Source organism: Acomys minous, assembly GCF_964271855.1.
Source record: "Acomys minous genome assembly, chromosome: 4".
Lineage (NCBI taxonomy): Eukaryota > Metazoa > Chordata > Mammalia > Rodentia > Muridae > Acomys > Acomys minous.
The window spans coordinates 71,202,927-71,219,621 of NC_140486.1; the positions used below are offsets into that span (position 1 = coordinate 71,202,927).

Here is a 16,695-nt window from a genome sequence, read left to right on the forward strand (position 1 = left end):
AAGATTGACTTAAAATATGCAACCATAGGACATTTAGTCAATTGTTATTATTAGCATTAATTGTTCAGTTGTTACTAATACAAGTCAGTGGTCATTAATTCAATTATCAGTAAATCGGGTGTGGCTTTTTGCCATGGGAAATTGTGAAAGCAAGCAGATCATGAGACAGTATGCGCAATGAAATCCTGTTGTTGTAGGAATGTTAATATGTGTAACGTGTGGGCGCTGGGAGGACACCGAACAGGTCTGATTCCTTTTTGGTGGGCCCTGGATTGTAATTGCAATGTTTTTCTTTTGTTTCCTGGTTTTTGAGACAAGGTCTCACTGTGTAGCCATGGCTGGCCTGGAACTTGCTGTGTACACCAGGCTGGCCCTTGAATACCACACTAGGCCTACAGTGTTTTTCTTAATTTTAGAGTATGGTAGAGTATGGCAGTTTCTCATTGCGTAGAGGAGCCAGGTATCCTCATAGTCAACTGTTATAGGTTCAGGGTCACAGCCTGTGCCCCAAATAAGCCAGATTCAGTGGTCTATCCTCAATAAGCCAATTCAAATAGCTAAATAGTGAAATGTAGAAAAAGACAATCCTTCTGGGAGGAGTGACAGGGAGTTCCAGGGATGCTCCGACCCGCAGGAGTCTCTTCAGCGTCCTAAAGTGAGGTTACGGTTTCCTGCAGGGCCAGTTATGTGTGCCAAGGCAGTCCTGGTTATGTGTGGCCCCGCCCACCACTGACCTGTCTTCTTCTGTGAGAACACTTAACAGGTTTTTCTCCTCTGATGGCCTACACTTGCTCTTTTTCCAGCTGGAGACTCCTGGGGTAACTCAGTTTCTTGGAGGAGTCTGTTATTTGGATAAACGGCAAAGCGAAGGGTGCAAGGCTTTCTTTCGGATGCCTTCATACCTGCCACGTACACTGCCTCTTCCCCCCAGATCGGCTGAAATGCCAAGGAAATGCCTGCATCCCTTTAAGCTGGTGGGTAGACTGTCCCACAAGCGTACATTGTGCTTTCCTGTTAGCCCCAGTCGGGATGACAACATAAGCCACACTGTCCTTTGCCTGGATCTTGGCCCAGATGTTTGGACCAAAATGCTCACCCAGTCTCCCTGCCACATTTCCCAGGAGTCTCTAATGTATCCAGTTGAAGTTATGTCTTTGTGTTTCATAGTAGGGATTGGCACATAAGATAGTGAGTGCCAGGGGGTTGTTTTCTTCCCTCGCATTCTCAGTTAGCAGTGCAGACTCTTATTTCCTGGAGTCTGTAACTCAGCAGGAGTTTCGTTTGCTTATTTTATGAGTGACTCAAGTACAGAGGTCCGGAACTTCACTGACCTTACATTCCAAAGCCTCAGGCCTGCTGCAGCCAAGCCAGCTGCTGGCTGGCCTTGAGCACTGGACTTCTGGTGCACGGCCTGCTGTGGGTTTGTGTTCTGCTGCCTTTGATCCTTGTAAGGTCAGTGTGACTCAGAAGTGGGAACGCCTTTTCCTAGGGTAACGGCCACCATCTACAGTATCTCTTGGCCCATGAGGGTGGGGATGGCATGCTCTTCTCGCTGTTCACTTTTTGGTTAAGGATACAGATATGTATTGTTTCAGGCAGGGCTGGTGATAATGGAGAATATATTCCTGTTAGCTTTTTTACTGATGCAACCCCCCGCCCCCAGTGTGCTTGCAGCTTACCTGTTGTAGCCTTGTCTACATTAGAGCGTGAGAGCTGTGTGGGCAAAGCACAAGGACATGGGTGAATGCTTAGACCAGGGTAGCCCTGACTTTAGATTCTGCCCTTGTTTACCAGCTCTTCAATAGGAAAGTGACCTGGGGTCCGTGTGCATCTGTGCAAGTTGACAACTTTTGATTAGAACAGGAGATAGGAACTTGTCAAGGATAGCAAGGACCCCAAAGCAACAGTATTAAATATGAAAAATAAGATGCCAGGCAACAGATATGATAGGGAGTTTATTTGTAGAAGTGTGGGAGGGCAGGAAAGGGAAGGGGCACCCCAAGGGGAGAAAGAGAGAGACAGAGAAAATGAGAGAGTCAGAGAGAACAAGAGATAGGAAGAGAAAGAGAGGGAGCCAGAGGGGGAGATGAGGTGGGTTTGCCCTTTTTATATCCTGGGCAGCTGGCACACCTAGCTGGGCACCTGGCAGATGATGATGTCATAGGTTGCTAGGCAGACTGGGGACGATATGCTAACATTCCTCCCTTTCCCTATAATTAAAAAAATGAGAATGTTGGATTACTTTTCCTGTAAGGTAAGTTAAAGTATATAAATGTAGGTTCATAGGAAGCAGCTCTTCGCTGCCATGCAAGGAGGGAGGAGAGAGAGAGAAAAAAGCAAGAGCAACAAAATGTCCAGATTATATGGTAAAGAAGAAGGAAAAGCTCTGTCCTGGAAAGTTCAGGGTATGCCAGCATGTTCTGCATCAGATAGGGACTGAGGAATGCTGGGAAAATCTGGAGATGTCTGTCCCAGGTCTGAAGCACACCATTCCTGCCTTTTGTTGATAATAAACAAATGAGGGTGAAGAAATCAGTTGCCTCTGACTGCTTCCTGCTGACAGTGGGGTGGTGACAGGGGGTTAAAAGGCTGAAATGTTGGCCAGGTCTGGGAAGAGCAGGGTGTTGCATTTCCTGTCCACGGTCTGAGGACATCTGCAGCTAAGAGGGGCTGTGCAGGTCCAGCAGGCATGATCTGTGAGGTTGGACCAGAGCGCCTGTGCATGAAGTTAGTAGGTTGGGGAGAGAATTCCCTATTGGTGGACTTTTGAAATTCTTGGGAGAGCGAGCAGAGATGGAAGTCTTGGAGCAAAGAAGAGAAAAGCCTGAATATTGGGAGCGTCCTTCCGTTTTACTCTAGGTGTATATTTGAAACTTTTGGGAGAGCAAAGAGAAAAGGCTTGAATGTTTACCCAATTTCTGGTGGCAATTAAAAGTTTCATGTTGGATCTTTCCAAGTTTGGTTGCAGAGCCATGTAAGCTTAGCAGCCTTTAATGTGGGCATAGGGATCTGAAATTCTCCAGAAGGCATCTGAAAGGAGCCTGGAGAGATGGCGAGTGGACCGTTTCCATGGGGAGGTGGTCAGTGACTTGCTGGGGCGTCCCCCAGTGCAAAATTTAACTCAAAAGGTTGGTATAGACTGTGTCAGGGACTCATCAGTGCTGGTCAGTGATCAAGAGAGCACATCCCGAAAAGGACCGAGCTGAGCCCAGAGACACAGTCACTTAGCGCACCGGGATCTATGTATCAGGACGGGGAAAATACTGTATTGGCGGTGACCCCATCCAATAGAAAAGGTCCTGATTGACGGTCAGCGAGAAGGACCAGGTTGGGATTGGGTACCTCTGTTCCTGAGTGAACCAGAGAGCTGTCGACAGTCTCCTGGACAAAGGGAAGCTGAGTGGGAACTCACCAAACAAGCCAATGTTGGCTGCACAAAGGTGGCAGGTAGTAAGAGAGCAGAGTCCCAAAACCAGGGAAAGTGACAGGAATTCCATCCTCTGAAACAGGCAATAGGTGGGAAACTTAGGCTGCTGATTGGCAGTTCATATATGGGCTCCATTTGACCTGAGAGGTGGATTTCCTGTATCTTACAAGAATCATTTTAAGTTTGCAAAAGGAGATAAATTTTAGACATGTTAGCATCATCGTTGTTTGCAATTTGCAGTAAAATACACATTGTAGGAAAAGGGAGTAGACCTATGGCATAGCATATGCGTGGGGAAAAACTTTGTGTTAAAAGCATGGATACTCTTTGAGATGAGCTTAGGAAAGGCAGAAGCCTTACAGATCTTTCTGACATCTGTGGAATGGTAACATGGAGAGTGCAGAAACCTCTTGTTGAGCAGAAGGGCAAAGGCTCTCTTGATCTGGATTTTCAGCATCAGTACGCATCATGACAAAGGGGCTTCTTCCCTCTGTCCAGAAGACTGGAGGTATACAATTCACGCACAATGAGAAACATTTTTAATAAAAGACAAACCAAAGAAAGTTTAGGTTTTTGGGCTTGTAACTATGATAGAGGATTGTATAGTAGAATGTTTTACCATGGTTAGATTAAGAATTCAGAGCTCCATGGATTAATGTCAAAGATCTACACATTCTCAGTACAAAAGTAGCACAGCAACGGGAAGCAATAACACATTCTTTTAGACCCTCCAACCTTCATAATTTGCATTTACCAACCTTAAACACCTTAGAAGCTTTCCTTTTAAATGTCAACTTCTGTATCTTTATCTAGTTATTTACCATAAGACATGGGTAAAATTGCTGTGCGCAGTCACTGTCCTTTAGCTAAAAGAATGGTAAAGTTCGTATTGAGACCTGGTTTTTTGTGTCTGGTTACAAGGTTGGCTGTATCTAAACCTGACATTAGCAGCCCTAGGAGTGAGTCTTCAGGCCGTATCTCCTGCATATGAAGAAAACTGAGAAGGTATCCAAAGCCTGTTTATCTTTAACCTGAGGTCTGTGAGTAAGGCAAATCTGTTTGTCTTTTTAAATAAGAGATACAATATCTAGTAGTTTTAATTAGCTAATGAACTGACCATGGAGTAACATGGCAGATTACTTTGTGCTAAGGAGCTAATTGTCTGTTGTCTAGCTATCAAGCGAACATCAGCTTAGCCATCGGTGTGATCAGAGACCTGAGAAGGATAAACTGTAATCTAACCGAATCTATGTATTAACCAAAATGACAGAGATGACTAGTTATTCCTATCCCAGTACCTGGTCAGCTGTCCTCAGTTGTCTCCTGTGGCAGCGTGGTACCATGAGCAGAGACAGTCTGGCATCAGGCGCAGAGTACGAGAGGTTGTTTTTGTGGAAGGAGAACATGGCAGAGACTGACCTCAACGTGAGACAATAACTCCCCAGGTGTCGACTTTGTCCGCAGTTCAGGCTGGATTCCAGCAAGAGGGTGAGACTTCGGGGGCAGTGCCGCCCAGTGATCAGCACACCAAAATCCAGGGCTGAACTTTGTAAGTTGCTACATGCATCTGCTGAAGTAATCTATGTGGTTAGAACAATGGGGGGGGGGCCCATCCTGGAGCCTGGGAACATTGATCTGCTCAAGGATAGGCCGCCTGTGCTGGCCTTTTTGTGAGTTTGCCATTGCCCCAGGGTGTTCACTGAGTGTGTCCGTGATGCTGCTGCTGTACGCTGCTCAAATGGCTTTTCTTATCTTTATTCATTGTGATTCTGGGAGCCTCAAGCAGTAGCAAAGCTTCACTTATTATTACTTCAGTGAGGGGAAACAAGTGGCAGCCTCCATGAAATGTGTTCTATCTCCACATCTTTTCCTTCTTGTGTGTGTGTGTGTGTGTGTGTGTGTGTGTTTATTTTCAGATATGATTTTGCTATATAGCTCTGGCTGTCCTGGGACTCATTGTGGAGACCAGGCTGGTCTCAAAACTCACAAAGTTCTGCTTGCCTCTGCCTCCCAAGTGCTGACATTAAAGGTGTGTGCTACCATACCCAGCTTGTTTGTTTATTTTTGAGGAGAACAAGATTCTAGACTATAATGAAAAGTCAGATCCCTTCAGCGCTCTCAGAGTTCTCTAGAATTTCAGGTTAATAATATTTGAAGAAGCTGGAATACCACCAGTCTGTAGAAGTTCTGCGATTCACTATTTTAAAATCTTTTTTTCTAATTTTTTTTGGTTCCGAGTTGTGATTTCATGGAGCTGTTTGAAACATCTTAGGTAAACAGTACTTTCAAAAGCATTATTGGTGCTAGAGAGATGGCTCAGAGGTTAAGAGCACTGTCTGTTCTTCCAAAGGTCCTGAGTTCAATTCCCAGCAACCACATGGTGGCTCACAACCATCGACAGTGAAATCTATTATCCTCTTCTGGCATGCAGACACACATGCAGGCAGAATGCTGTATAAATAATAAACAAATCTTTAAAAGAAAAAAAGCATTATTGGTATACTTGAAATTAATGCTATACCACTGAGAAAATCAGCTGTGTCTTCTCCCCGAGTCTGCCGCAAGGCCTATGCACGTTCAGTTTTGGAGGAGTTCCTGAATGCTAAGTACATGTCACATGACAGAGATGTATGTTGGATGGCTTCCTTTGCTTATGTTGCTGTCTCGGTGAGCAAAGAGCACATCTCACTTACCACATCCCCCAAGGCTAGTTAGCCTTAGTGGAAGGAGTTGCTGCCTCTGGGAGTGCTTCCCAGATAGCTCTTTTCAAACAAGAAGTAGTAAAAGCATTATAATTTCTTGTTCGCTTTTTAGATCTGATGTGTTGACGTGGCTTCCTGCTTCGGTGCTGTTTGTTGGTACAATCTATGCGGGGTCCAGAGCTTTGTCTAGACTGGTAAGTATTAGAATGTGTGTGAGTGTGCAGGGACACACAACCCGCTTGTGTTTTACTTTATTGCCCCTGGCAGCAGGTAGGGTAGGCATCAGCTTGAAGGTCTAACTGGATCTGTAGCTGTGATCAAAATACCCAAGGAACAACTTCAGAGGGTCCCAGGCTGAGTCCTTGCCCCTTGGGATCTGGGCCTGTGGTAAGGTTGAACATAGTGACAGTGGAGGATGTGCCTAGGGCTGACCATGCTGACAGTGCAGGATACAGAGAAGCTGTTTGTCCCGTGGCAGAGAGGGAGCAGAGCACAGTAGTAGATGGAGGACCAGGAGCAGCTTTCAGAGGCCTGCCCCCAGTAACCCACTTCTAGCCAGAAGTCCAGACATTCCCCAATTAGTACCACTGCCTGGGGACCAAGCCGGCACTATGGAAGCCTTTTAAGGGGTGACTTGATACCCAAACCATGACAGAGGAGTCCTGGGCCTGAGCTAACATGGAGCTTTTTTATTTTTATTTTTATTTTTTTTGCTTTTGCTTTTGCTAAATTGGAAATAACTAGAAAATAAAGCAGGGTCAGCTTGTCTCACAGGGTAGAGGACGGCAGGGACAGAAGCAGCAGTTGTGAAGTCCGCCACAGTCACGTGAGCAGTGTCGACGTGGAGGAGGCAGGATATGCTGGATATTCTGGGAAGCAGAGTCACCTGCTGCCGAGGAGGGACTGGATACATTGGGAAATGGTCCAGGGGATGCTGGATGCAGTTGTGAACACAAGTGTGGCTCAGAGTGGACCAGTATCTGAGTACTAGTGAGATGAGTTGTCTGCTCTGTCTTCCCGCTCCTCATCCCTCCCCTCCAGGGCTGAACTGAGCTCCTCAATGTGAGCTTTCTGAAGATCAGAGATGCTTCCAAATATGTTATTCAGAACCCCAAAATGTACTTATTTGCCATCAAGAGAATCCATTCAAACTACCATGGATGCTATTCATACCTCCTCTTACTTTTTCTTGACTTCTTTTTTTATTTGTCAGAAAATGCCCAATGTTGTGACTTTTGAAAAATACGGAATTTGTAAAAAACAATTTGGTCTTTTTATAGTGTTTGTTGTTATGCTAGTTCCTGAGACCTCAGATATAAAAACAAACAAGATCTCTCTACCTGGGTCATGATGTTATGGTGAGGACAAAGTCAGGGTTATAAAATAGCAGCTGAGAATGTAATTTTGAAATTAAGTCATCATTTTTCTTTCATGATTTGTACACTTAGGAGCTGGAGTGATTGGTTCAGAAGGGTAGAAATTCCCTGGGTGGCCTGGGAGCCGACTCACAGCCCACGGCGGTGACCAGCACAGAGGGTTCAGCCGGCTCCTACTCTTTCTACTGCTTTTTTCTGGTTCCATTAGGTTTAATTTTCCCTCTACGTTCTGGATAAGTCTGGGTGCCAGAAGTTTAAAGATTGAATAAATCAGGTGTTGGGCTTTTGATAATGATGCTTTTTCTGTCCGGTGATTACCCCACAGAGGTTTTCAGAGTGTTTTTCTTTTTTTGTATCTTTTACTTATTTACATTATAAATTTTGTGTGTGCATATATATTTGTAGGTGTGCCTATTTGTGTGTGCATATGTGGATTTTAGAGGTCAACATTGGGAATCTTCTGTCATGTCCTAATACACATGCGCGCGCGCACACACACACACACACACACACACACACACATACACACACACACACACATTTGAGACAAGGCATTTCACAGTTTCAGCTACACTAGCTGGCTGGTGCAATCCTAGCACTGGGGTGATGATGTGTATCTTCACACTTGCATCTTAGGTCTTTTCTGGTAATCTGATGTAAGCCGTCATGTATGTGCATCACGCATTTACTGGCTGAGCCTTCTCTCCAGCCTCCTTTGTATCTTTTTAAAAAGTAATTTTCATTTATTTTTAGATTATTTGAGGCGGTGGAAACGTATTGTAATATTTTATTTTATTTTTTTAATTATTCAGATTACATCTCGATTGTTATCCCCTCACTTGTATCTTCCCGTCCCCCCTCTCCTCCATGCCTCTTTCGCCCTATTCCCCTCCCCTAGACCTGTGATAGAATGGGTCCTCCTCCCTGACCATATGATCACAGCCTATCAAGTCTCATCTGGATAGCCTGCTTACCCTTCCTCTGAGTGCCACCATGCCTCCCTACCAAGGGGAAGTGGTCAAATACGGGGCACCAGAGTTCATGTCAGTCCCCGCTCTTCCCACAACCATGGAAAATGAGCTGTCCATTGGCTAGATTTGAATAGGGGGTCTAGGTTTACTGCATGCATTGTCTTTGGTTGGTACAACAGTTTGTGCAGGGTCTAGATCCGCCACCCCTGATGGTCTTCTTGTGGGGCTCCTGGACCCTCTGTGCCCTTCTGCCTCCCCATTCTCTCATACCACTCTCACCTGGAGTCCCAATAGCAAGTCCCAGGCTCTGTCCCAACCCGCCGCTGAGTGAAGACTCTCAGAGGACATCCATGGTGGGCTAGTATCCAATTATAAGTGAGTATATACCGTGTGTATCTTTCTGGGTCTGGGTTAACTCACTCAGGATGATCATTTCTAGTTCCATCCATTTGCCACAAATTTCAAGATTTCCTTATTTTTAATAGCTGAGTAGTATTCCATTGTGTAAATGTACCACAGTTTCTTTATCCATTCTTCAACCGAGGGACATCTAGGTTGTTTCCAGATTCTGGCTATTATGAATAAAGCTGCTATGAACATAGTTAAGCAAATGTCCATGTTGTATGATGGAGCATCTTTCAGGTATATGCCAAGGAGTGGAACAGCTGGGTCGTGAGGTAGCCCTATTTTCATTTTTCTTAGAAAGCATCAGATTGATTTCCAAAGTTGGTTGTACAAGTTTGCACTCCCACCAGCAATGGAGGAGTGTTCCCCTTTCTCCACATTCTCGCCAGCATGTGCTGTCACTTGAGTTTTTGATCTTAGCCATTCTGATGGGTGTAAGATGGAATCTCAGAGTCATTTTGATTTGCATTTCTCTGATGACTAAGAATGTTGAGCATTTCTTTAAGTGTTTCTCAGCCATTTAGTGTTCCTCTTTTGAGAATTTTCTGTTTCGCTCTGAACCCCACTTCTTAATTGGGCTATTTGGTTTGATGGTATTTAATTTCTTGAGTTCTTTACATATTTTGGATATTAGCCCTTTGTCAGATGTAGGGTTGGTGAAGATCTTTTCCCAGTGTGTAGGCTGTCAGTTTGTTCTTTTGAAACTGTCTTCTGCCTTACAGAAGCTTTTCAGTTTCATGAGGTCCCATTTATTAATTGTTGACCTTAGAGCCTGGGCTGTTGGAGTTCTGTTCAGGAAGTTGTCTCCTGTGCCAATGAGGTCAAGGCTCTTTTCTACTTTTTCTTCTAACAGATTTACTGTGTCTGGTTTTATGTTGAGGTCTTTAATCCACTTGAGTTTTGTGCATGGTGATAAATATGGATCTACTTGCATTTTTCTACATGTAGACATCCAGTTAGACCAGCACCATTTGTTGAAGATGCTATCCTTTTTCCATTTAATAGATTTGGCTTCTTTGTCAAAAATCAAATGTTTATAGGTGTGTAGATTTATTTCTGGGTCTTTGATTAAATTCCATTGATCAACCAGCCTATTGCTCTGCCAGTACATTGCTGTTTTAATTACTGTTGCTCTATAGTACTGCTTGACATCAGGGATGAAGGTTCCTTCGGAGGATATTTTATTGTACAGGATTGTTTTAGCTATTCTGGGTTTTTTGTTTTTTCATATGAAGTTGAGAATTGATCTTTCAATGTCTTTAAAAAATTATGTAGGTATTTTGATAGGGATTGCATTGAATCTGTAAATTGCTTTTTGTCAGATGGCCATTTTTACTATGTTAATTCTCCTGATCCACGAACAAGGGAGATCTTTCCATCTTCTGATATCATCTTCAATCTCCTTCTTCAGAGACTTGAGTTTTCTTTTCTTTTCTTTTTGTTTTTCATTTTTTAAAAAATTTTGCTGAGACAGGGTATCTCTGTGTAACCTTGGCTGTCCTAGACCTGCTTTGTAGACCAGGCTGGCCTCGAACTCACAGCAATCCACCTGCCTCTGCCTCCAGAGTGCTGGGATTAAAGGTGTGTGCCACCACGCTTGGCTTGAAGGGTTTTTTTTTTCATGCAAGTCTTTCACTTGCTTGGTTAGGGTTACACCTAGATACTTTATATTATTTGTGGCTATTGTGAATGGTGTAGTTTCCCTAATTTCTTTCTCAGCATGATTGTTATTTGTATACAGAAGGACTACTGACTTTTTTGAGTTGATTTTATATCCAGCCACTTTGCTGAAGGTGTTTATCATCTGTAGAAGTTTTTCAGCTGTGGAATTTTGGGGGTCACTTATGTATATTATCATATCATCAGTCAATAGGGATAATTTGACTTCCTCCTTTCCAATGTGAATCCCCTTGATCTCCTTTTGTTGTCTTATTGTTCTTGCTAGAACTTCAAGTACTATATTGAAGAGACAGGGAGAGAGTGGACAGCCTTGTCTAGTCCCTGATTTTAGTGGAATTTCCTTGAGTTCTCTCCATTTAATTTGATGTTGGCTATTGGCTTGCTGTATATAGCCTTTATTATGTTGAGGTATATGCCTTGTATCCCTGATCTCTCCAAGACTTTAAACATGAGTGGCCGTTGGATTTTGTCAAATGCTTTTGACATCTAAGGAGATGATCATGTAGTTTTTTTCTTTCAGTTTGTTTATATGGTGGATTACATTGATGGATTTCCATATATTGAACGATCTCTGCATGCCTGGGATGAAGTCTACTTGGTCGTGGTGAATGATATCTTTGAGGTGTTCTTGGAGTGTTTTGTTGAGTATTTTTGCATCAATGTTCACAAGGGAAATTGGTTTCAAATTCTCTTTATTTGTTGGGTCTTTGTGAGGTTTAGGTACCAAGGTGACTGTGGCCTCATAGAATGAGTTTGGTAATGTTCCATCCATTTCCATTTTGTGGAGTAGTTTGAAGAGTATCTGTATTAGCTCTTCTTTGAAGGTCTGGTAGAATTCTGTACTGAAACCATCTGGGCTTCTTTTTTTTTTTTTTTTTTTTTTTTTTTGGTTGGGAGACTTTTGGTGACTGCTTCTATTTCTGTAGGAGAAATAGGACTATTTAATTTGTTTATCTGATCTTGATTCAACTTTGGCAAGTGGAATCGATCAAGAAAATTGTCCATTTCCCTTAGATTTTCAAATTTTGTGGCATATAGGCTTTTGAAGTAAGACCGGATGATTCTTTGTATTTCTTCAGTGTCTGTTGTTATGTCTCCCTTTTCATTTCTCATTTTGTTGATTTGGATAGTGTCTCTCTGCCTTTTAGTTAGTTTGACTAATGGTTTGTCTAACTTGTTGATTTTCTTAAAGAACCAGCTCTTGGTTTTGTTGATTCTTTGAATTGTTCTCTTTGTTTCTAATTCATTCATTTCAGCCCTGAGTTTAATTATTTCCAGTCATCTATTCCTCTTGGGTGTTTCTGCTTCTTTTTGTCCCTAGGGCTTCCAGATGTGTCGTAGGCCTTTTGTATGTTTATATGCATCTGTTTCTTTAAATTGGAGAAATTTTCCTCAATGATTTAGTTGAAAATATTTTCTGGGCCTTGGAGCCAGGCATTTTCGCTTTCCTCAATTCCTATAATCCTTAGGTTTTGTCTTTTCATAGTGTCCTTTATTTCTTGGATGTTTTGTGTCAGGAATTTTTCAGATTTAACATTTTCTTTGATGATTGCTTCAAGTGCTTCTGTTGTATCCCCTACACCCGAGATTCTTTCCTCCATCTCTCGAATTCTGTGGGCGATGATTACCTATGCGCTTCTTGTTTCTTCTCTAAATTCTCTCTTTCCTGACTTTCTTCTGTTTGTGCTTTTATCATTGTTTCCATTTTCATTTTCTGATCTTGAACCATTTTATTGATTTCCTTCACCTGATTGTTGGCATTTTCCTGAATTTCTTGTAGTGACTTCTTCATTTCCTATCCATAGGCTTCTGTTGTGGACTCTCTAAGGTCCTCAGTCTGTTTGCCTGCATCTTCCTGTATTTGTTTAAGGATTTTATTCATTTCCTCCATTACCATCTTCATTATGAAGAATTTGAGGTAATTTTCTTGTGCTTCAGTTATGTTTGAGTTTCTGGGGCTGATTGCTTTAGGATAACTGGGTTCTGGAGATGCCATATTATTTTAGCTTTTGTTGTTTGTGTTTTTACGCTGGTGTTTAGTCATCTTGCTGTTTCTGAAGTTGGATGGTAGTTTCTGGTGTCCTTCACTGGCTGTTGAGAGCAGTTCATATGTGAGTGTCTATAGGTGGAGACCGCTCACATGTCGGGATCAGGGAACCCTTCCCTGAATCAGGCAGATGACCTGGGTTCAACTTTGGGGGTACTTTGCTCCACACTCTGAACTCCCCCTGGACCAGCAGAGGCTGATGCTGGTGCTCTGCAGCCCAAGGTTCAGTCCGAAATACTGTAGTTACATCCTACTATTCTGTGTTTGACTTGACTTTGGGCCACCGGGGCCTTGGGGCCTTGGTTCGTTATGCCAGAGAGTGTGGGTACCATGTGAACTAGCCTGCAGCATTTGGCTGAGCTTTGGAGAACTTGTCTACAGCTGCCTGGGCCCTGGGTCCCTCTGTGGACCGGTGGGGTGATCGAAAGTCAGATCTATTCTAGCTCTGGGATGCCTCCTGGTCCAGCAGACACTGATGCTGGTGCTCACAGTTCAGAGAAAGGGAGAGAGAGAGAGAGAATGAATGTGTGTGTGTGTGTGTGTGTGTGTGTGTGTGTGTGTGTGTGTGTTCAGGTACAGCCCAATAGCTGGTGTATGGCTGGGCTTTGGTGAGCTTGCCTGTGCCCTCACAGGTTCTGGGGCTTTCTGTGGACTGGCAGGGTGGTCTGGGGTCAAATCCACCCATTCTGGGTTCTCTCCTGGGCCAGCAGATCCAGATGCTAATGCTTCACCACCCACAGTTCAGTCCCAGATACAGAGTCTGAGATAAAGAGCACAGATGCAGCTCACAGGTGGGTATGGGTCCAGATTCTGGGGACTGGGCACCCATCCTCTGTGGGCCAGTTGGATGGCCTGAGGCTGGACCCACCTGTGTTCTAAACTGTTCTCTGAGGGTTCTCCAGGTCCTGTGGTCTATGGCTCCTAGCCTGGTCCCTAGGCTCTGCCCTGCCAATCAGACACAGTGCATTGTGGGAGCCGCCATCTTGGATTCCCTTCCTTTGTATCTTATGTAAGTCACAGTCACTAGACAAGCGAGGGCTGAGGAAAGTGCCAGTCACCTGAGGAAGAAAGAGATACATCTGCAGAGTCTTGCCAGCTTGCCTCTAGCCTCCACCAAGTGACAGTGCTTCTGACTTGTGTTTTTCAAATCTGTCTCTTTAAGAACTAGTATATAAGTTGGACAAGGTGGCCCATGCCTGTAATCCCAGCACTTAGGGAGGTAGAGGCAGGTGGAATGCTGTGAGTTCGAGGCCAGCCTGGTCTACAAAGTGAGTCTAGGACAGCTAGGGCTACACAGAGAGACTCTGTCTCAAAACCAAATAACAAATGATTTATTTATGTATATATTTAAAACATGCATTGGTGTTTTGCCTGCATATGTCTGTGTGAGGGTCTCAGATGCCCTGGAACTGGAGTTTCAGGCAGTTGTGAGCTGCCATGTGGGTGCTGGAAATTGAACCTAGATCCTCTGAAGAGCAGCCAGTGCTCCATTTCTCCAGCCTGGACTTTTTTTCTTTTTTAAGACAGTGTCTTCCTATGTAGCCTGTTCTGGTTTTATACTTACCGTCGTTTACCTTAGTCTCCTGGGCAGTGGGTATGATTGCAACATATGCCACTGTGTCTGGGTGCTTAGCAGGGGGTGTGATTGCAGTGTGTGCCACTGTGTCTGGGTGCTTAGCAGGGGCTGTGATTGCAGTGTGTGTCACTGTGTCTGGCTGCTTAGCAGGGGCTGTGATTGCAGTGTGTGTCACTGTGTCTGGGTGCTTAGCAGGGGGTGTGATTGCAGTGTGTGTCACTGTGTCTGGGTGCTTAGCAGGGGGTGTGATTGCAGTGTGTGTCACTGTGTCTGGCTGCTTAGCAGGGGGTGTGATTGCAGTGTGTGTCACTGTGTCTGGGTGCTTAGCAGGGGGTGTGATTGCAGTGTGTGTTACTGTGTCTGGGTGCTTAGCAGGGGGTGTGATTGCAGTGTGTGCCACTGTGTCTGGGTGCTTAGCAGGGGGTGTGATTGCAGTGTGTGTCACTGTGTCTGGCTGCTTAGAATCTTTTCACTCTGTTAGAAAGCTAGCACTAGTCTAAGCAGCCAGGAACTGTACTGGCTCATATTAGTAAATTGTAGGCTAGAGACCTACTTTGGGCCTGGTTAGATCCAGAGAGACTGCAGTGACATTCCTAGAACATTCAGTTTCCCTCTCTGTCTGTCACTTCTACATGGTATCTGTTCCAGCGACATCTCTTCCCTCTGGGAGTCACTAGCCTCAGGCTCACCTCCTCACAGTTTGTAGGGAGACTACCTTCCTCATGCCTCTTATCTGAGAGCCAGGCTTTGCTTACATTGATCCTTTGGGGACACTGCCCATCCTGCAGACTAGCTGGGAAGATGGGGCCATGTTTCCCAGCCTGTGTGGATTGTAGCTCTGCCATCATCCACTGTGACTGGAGACACTCAGAGGCACTGACTGGCCTAGGTGGGCAGACTGAGAGACTGGCAGATTCTCAGCTTCAGCCACCTTACTGCAAAAAGCTCTCCAATACCAGATGACTAAAGTCCCTCAAAAGCCCATCATAAATGTCCATTCAGTTTGTCCTTGGCAGCTGGGGAGCTCTGTACCCTAGAACAATGCTTCAGAAGTACAGTTTCTAGGCCAGCCTGTCCTTGAGCTTGCTCTTTGGTTACAGGATATGCATCAACTTCCGCCTTAAACACACCATTCAGCTGAGCTATCTGGTGGTTCACAGCAAGACTTTACGAAGAAGGTGGTTTACACTATAGTGTAAACATGGTTTCTTCCTCCTCTTCTTCTTCTTCTTTACAATTTCTTTTGTTTGTTTGTTTGTTTTCTGGGTCAGGGTTTCTCTGAGTAGCCTTGGTTGTCCTGGACTCACTTTGTAGACCAGGCTGGCCTTGAATTCACAGAGAACCTCTGGCCTCTGTCTCCCCAGGTACTGGGAATTACAGGTGTAACCTTCTATTTTTGTGTGAGTCCCTGAGCAGACTGTCTCAGTTGAGTGGACTGACCTAGAGCATACTCTTGTCTAACAGGCAGATACATAGGCTGCTCAATTCAAATCTGTTAGAACAAGATGACTCCCCTCCCCTGTTAGAACAAGACCCCTCCCTCCATCTACCCAGTGGGAGTGGGAGGGCAATGAGCAGGAGGACACTTCTTTTTTGTTTTTTTTTTTTTTTGTGAAAGAATTCAACCCAGCATCTTTTCAGTTTTTTTGTTTTTACATTGCTGCGTAGACATTCCTAGGGTGGATAAACACCAGGCACTCACACAATTTGTGTTGGATGGAAAACAGGCCTCACTATTCTGGTGCCAAACTGTCAGTTAACGAATCCATGAGGAACTGGGGTAAGTGCTCAGTTAAAATCTGTGGGTGTGTTGTTATACAAAGCACTTTGAGTAGCTGCTTCAGAAAGGCCTCCTTGATCATACAAAGCCTTGAAGTTCAGATGTACAGCTCCTGGGAGCAACTTGAGGAAACTTTGCTGGGCCCTATGGGGAGTTCTTTGTGGACTTTTCTACCTCATACTTACAATTGACTGATACATAGAGGTTAGGGAGAGAAGAAGGTATTCTAAGGTTTTGTTGTTGTTGTCATTGTTATTTATTTATTTATTTATTTATTTATTTGAGACATGATTTCATCTGTCTTAGGTTGTCCTCAAACTCTCTGTGTGTCTGAGGATGACCTTGAACTGACTCTCCTGCCAACCCCTCAGGAGTGCTGGGCTGACAGAGGTGCAGCGCCATGCCTGTCAACCCCTCAGGAGTGCTGGGCTGACAGAGGTACACAGGCATGCCTGGCTTGTGTTGTTCTGGGAAGGATCCCAGGCCTCAGGCTCCTTCATCCCTAAGCACTTTGCTGACCTAAGCTGACTTCTGGTTCCCAGCAGGTCTTAGGGAGGCAAAGCATTGACTCACATGCTAGCCTGAGTGCTAGGCAAGCATACTGCCCACCACACACCCAACTCTAGGAGTGTTGACTGCTCGCGTGTGCAGGCGGCCACAGCTGCTGAGAGCTCATGAGCGCAGTGGTCCTGTCGTGTGTCTTCACTGGCCTCTGGCTCTTAAAATCTTTC

At 44.5% G+C, this 16,695-nt stretch overlaps 1 protein-coding gene across 4 annotated transcripts in view; it reads left to right on the top strand.

Moving 5' to 3' along the window:
- The window catches only part of TMEM241 (transmembrane protein 241), a 120,935-nt gene that overhangs the window by 8,943 nt on the left and 95,297 nt on the right, over positions 1-16,695 (top strand). For all 4 annotated transcript variants that reach the window (XM_084780741.1, XM_084780742.1, XM_084780740.1 and 1 more), the window contains one exon: positions 6,242-6,323. In XM_084780741.1, coding sequence (XP_084636867.1) covers positions 6,242-6,323 — 82 coding nt within the window. The remainder of the gene's footprint in view (positions 1-6,241; positions 6,324-16,695) is intronic.